This window comes from Arachis hypogaea, chromosome 13 (genome assembly GCF_003086295.3).
Source record: "Arachis hypogaea cultivar Tifrunner chromosome 13, arahy.Tifrunner.gnm2.J5K5, whole genome shotgun sequence".
In the NCBI taxonomy this organism is placed as follows: Eukaryota; Viridiplantae; Streptophyta; class Magnoliopsida; order Fabales; family Fabaceae; genus Arachis; species Arachis hypogaea.
In genome coordinates this window covers 67,953,210-67,958,319 of record NC_092048.1, presented here as the reverse complement: position 1 = coordinate 67,958,319, position 5,110 = coordinate 67,953,210, and the positions used below count along the sequence as shown (strand labels likewise).

The window sequence follows — 5,110 nt, the reverse complement described above, 5'->3', positions numbered from 1 at the left end:
TGTGTTAAATTTCAGGCATAGGACGGCAGGATAGCTACAGTCCGCTCAGATCGTCAACAAGCTCGGTAGTGCTACAATGCAAGCCTGAAAAAGTCGTCTACAAAACAAGAATCCCATCAAGAAGTCAAAGCAATTCACAGCACGAACGAGATACTGTCCCTAGCAAAGCTCGACCCTAGAGAAGACACCCAAGAAAAACCTCAGCCCGCGGATGAGCTCATCAAAGTCCAACTGACTACGAAGCCAGAACAAGTCACATACATCGGCCAAGCACTCCAGGGGCAGCAAAGAACAGAACTCATAACAACATTGCAAGCCAATGCCGATCTCTTTGCCTGGACCCCAGCAGATATGCCAGGGATAGACCCTAACATCATCTGCCACAAGCTCGCCACTAATAAAGCGATCCGACCTATAGCTCAGAAAAAGAGAAATCTCGGTACAGAGAAGTCCAAGGCGGCCCTAGAAGAAACCAGGAAGCTTCTCAGCGTAAACTTTGTCAAGGAAATTCGATTCACGACATGCCTATCTAATGTGGTAATGGTAAGAAAAAACTCAGGTAAATGGCGCATGTGCGTCGACTTTACGGATTTAAACAAAGCTTGTCCTAAGGATGCATACCCTTTGCCAAACATTGACAAGCTTGTAGATAACGCATCGGGTTTCCAAAGCTTGAGCTTCATGGATGCATACTCTGGGTATAACCAGATCCTTATGCATCCAGAAGACCAAAACAAAACAGCGTTTATAACTGAGCATGGGAATTTTTGTTATAGAGTAATGCCATTTGGTCTAAAGAATGCAGGGGAAACTTACCCACGACTGATGGACAAGGTATTCCATCACCAAATAGGTCGGAACATGGAAATCTATGTGGACAATATGGTCGCCAAGACTACTCAAGAAAAGTCACATTGCGACGACCTCAAGGAAATATTTAAACAGATCCGAGCATACAACATGAGGCTCAATCTAGAAAAATGTGCATTTGGAGTCCAGGGAGGCAAGTTCCTGGGGTTCATGTTGACCTCAAGGGGAATTGAAGCAAACCCCGAAAAATGTGAAGCAATACTTAAGATGGCAAGCCCAAGAACAATAAAAGAAGTACAGCAACTAGCAGGAAAAGTAGCAGTACTATCTCGCTTCCTGCCAGCAGCATCAAGCCGATCACACCACTTCTTCCAAACAATATAAAAAAACAAAAAATTTTAGTGGACAGAAGAATGCGAAAAAGCGTTCGCCGAACTCAAGACAATCTTGGCATCACCACCTGTGTTGCATCGACCAGAAGTCGGTAAGACTTTATGTTTATATTTATATCTGTCTCTAACTGTTCTATGAGCTCGGCCCTAGTCATTGAGACAGGAAAAACACAACAACCAGTATACTTCGTCAGCCGAGTCATGCAATCAACAGAGCAAAGATATTCGAGGATAGAACAGTTAGCCTTAGCATTGGTAATAACGGCAAGAAGACTCAGGCACTATTTTCAGAGCCACACGATAATTGTCAGGACCAACCAACCATTAAGATAAATACTGACGAAGCCCAAATTGGCCCGACGCCTGACCAAATGGTCTATCGAGCTCTCAGAATTCGACATCCAATATCAACCAAGGACGGCCTTGAAAGCACAGATCCTCGCAGACTTTATCTCAGAATTAACCCTGGACGAGCATAATAAACACTGGGAACTACATGTCGACGGGGCATCCAGCCGAGGAGGAAGCGGAGTAGGAATAATCCTCAAAGAAGAATATAAAGTGGTAGCCGAGCAATCCCTTCAGTTCCACTTCCCAGGAAGCAACAATCAAGCCGAATATGAAGCCCTCATAGCGGGACTCAAACTGGCCATAAGTCTCCAAGCAAAAAGCCTGACAGCATACTGTGATTCCCTCTTAGTAGTACAGCAAATCCGGGGAGAATTTCAGGTAAAAGATCCCTTGCTAGAACGATACTGGCTCATAGCAAAGGATCTCATTTCAGAATTTAATTCATTCATTATTCTACATGTACATAGAGAAAATAACGTTAGAGCAGATATATTATCCAAACTTGCTGCCACTAGGGCAGACACATAAACTTCGGCACTATCACAACTAACCCTCCAAAAACCAAGCATCGAACTATTATCTATAACAAACATTAACCACCTCCGAGACTGGAGAACACCTTTTCTTGAATACATTAATGCAGGTATCATGCCCAGAGACAAGGGAAACCCACAAAACTTCACACGAAAAGCGAGCCTCTACACAAACATAGCTGGAGAGTTATACAGGCGCGGTTTCTCACAACCATTACTAAAATGCCTAAGCAAAGACGAGGCGCACGAAGTAATGAATGAAGTCCATGAAGGAGTTTGCGGGAACCACATTGGAGGACGGGCCCTGGCTGCAAAGATCATCCGAACGGGGTATTTCTGGCCAACCATGAAAAGGGATTGCATAACAAAAGTCAAAACTTGTGACAAATGTTAAAAGCATACAACCATCTCCACAAGACCGGCTGAAGCATTACACAGCATGGAGGTAAGCTGGCCTTTCTACAGATGGGGGCTCGACATTCTCGGGCCATTCCCAATAGCTCCGGGACAGGTAAAATTCCTTTTAGTTTCAATAGACTATTTTTCAAAATGGATAGAAGCCCAACCACTAGCGAAAATAACTACCGAAAAGGTATGATCTTTTATATGGAAAAATATCATATGCCGATTTGGAATACCAAAAGAGATAATATCGGACAACGGTAGACAATTTACCGACAATAAGCTCGGCTCATTTCTAAAAAATTTTCATATACAGCACTATTTTAGCTCGGTCGAACACCCACAAACCAATGGGCAGGCCGAAGCCGCTAACCGAGTTATATTGCAGGCACTAAAGAAAATGCTCGACAGTGCCAAAGGTGAATGGGCAGAACTAATACCAGAGGTGTTGTGGAGTTATAACACCACAATACAAACAACGACGGGCGAAACACCCTTCAAACTGGTCTATGGGTCAGAAGCCTTGATCCCAATAGAGGTCGGAACCCCCACACTCAGAACCGACCTATATGACGAACAACGCAACATAAGTGCAAGAAATGCCGAGCTTGATCTTGTAGAAGAGGACCGGGAAATCGCCGCCATCAAACAAAGAGCCCAGAAACAGCTGGTAGAAAGAAGGCACAACAAAAAAGTGGTGCCGAGGATATTCGAGGAAGGCGACTTAGTCCTCAGACGAACAGAAGAAGCCAGACAACCCCTCTCACATGGAAAACTCGCCAAAAACTGGGAGGGACCATTCCGAGTATCCAGAGTACTCAGAATGGGGGCCTACCAGCTTCAAACACTACAAGGAAATCCAATGTCAGGAAATTGGAATATTTCTTCCCTAAAGTTGTATAGGTCATGAACTTTACACTTCGCGAATGAAGGCACTCTTTTTCCCACTTAGAGGTTTTTTCCCAAAAGGGTTTTACCTAAGGAGGGTTTTAACGAGGCTGGACACCCAAATCAAACAAAATCGTTTGCTATTTGTACATACCTAATCAAAACATCGATTATACGTTTACGTATCTCATCTCAACAAGTCAATTATCTATTTTATCCAGCTCGGAAACAACAATCTCCATCCAAGTACAAAAGCAATACTATCCAAACTGACCGAGGTCAGAACACAAAGTAACGAGTTCCAAAATACAAAACAACTAACATCACAATAAGTCTAACCACAACCCGGTCAGAACAAAAGTAAAAAGTCTGCACCATAACGAAAGTAAATATGTTCAAAACAGAAACAACACCATCAAGATGGAGGCGCATTTTCGTCATGCTCCTCCACAGTCCCATCAACCACGAGCTTACCACCAATCACAACCTTAGTGACATCAAGTTGGTCGCAATCAAATCCAGGAGATAACAAGGCAATCTGGCTAACAGCACGATCAAATCCCGAAGAGAACATCTCCATTCCCTCTTTTTCCAACTCATGAACTCGCGAAGTCAGCTTTCCTTTTGAGATATCACTTTCCATAATCTCGGATTGAAGTAGTCGAACTTGGTCCCTCAAACGAACTACCTCCTCATCAGATTCCCTCATTTTGGCTGTAGCAGTGGCAAGAGCATCATCCTTTACTTTGGACGAGCTCTCCAGATCAGCAACCCTAGCTTTGTACGACTTCTCTAATTCAACAACCTTATCCACAGCTAACTGCTGCTCGGCACCGATGAGTTCGGCTGTACGGGCAGCACACATCAAACGGGCTGCAACAATCTATAACATGAACAGCAAAGTAAGAAACGACACAGCAAAAATAGCAAGAAAGGAAGGAACGTAAAACAAGAAGATCAACTGAACAAATTTCCCAAGTCCCTCCATGCCAACCCGATGTGTCATAAGCATATCGCCTGGATATTGGGACACCTTATCAGACAACTCGGCAAAAGGAAACTGGTCGCTCCAAAATGAATGGGAGCTGGTCCCCGGAATGAAACTATGAAGTTTTTTCTATCGATCGAAAGCAAGCTTAACGCCACCCATAACCTCCTGATCAGCCTCAGAGATGACTTCCAGCGAATTGTCAATCTCACCCCTTTTTTTCTTATATGATGACTCCGGCTGAGCAATGGACTGAGCAGCCTACCCCGCATCCTCCTTTGGAATCTCAGAACCTCCAACATCTTTCTCCTTTTTCTTTTTCAAAAATGATTGGAACCGATTAGGATCAAGACGAGGGACCCGTCCATCTGCCAATACACCAAACATATTAGTAAAACCCAACCACGCAAAACACAGTTAATAAAAAACAGAACTTTACCTATATAAGCCTTTAAACCGTTACTATCACCAGAATCATACAAATTCAAAAGCTCAGGGATAGACAAACACACCCCGTCAGCAAAACACTCAACAACATAGTCTAAAAGATAATCCTCCTCCTCGCTCCGCTCAGTAGCCTCAAGGATTTGAGTTCAGAACACCAATACAGGGGGAACTTTTCAATAAGCTCATCGTCCAGATAAAAATGATACTCAGTTTCCACGGAACGGACCTTAACAAATAAGGATTTGAAATTCTTAAAAGAAGACTTGTAAAGCAGGAAAAGAGAACAACCAAGGAAACTG

At 43.5% G+C, this 5,110-nt stretch overlaps 1 protein-coding gene across 1 annotated transcript; it reads left to right on the top strand.

The window, feature by feature from the left end:
* The first annotated feature begins 570 nt into the window (after positions 1-570).
* LOC140177625 (uncharacterized) lies at positions 571-3,398 on the top strand. The gene is made up of 3 exons (XM_072210762.1): positions 571-1,003; positions 2,197-2,416; positions 2,816-3,398. Exons 1-3 carry the CDS (start codon positions 571-573, stop codon positions 3,396-3,398), a joined length of 1,236 nt encoding a protein of 411 aa, XP_072066863.1.
* Positions 3,399-5,110: the final 1,712 nt, after the last annotated feature.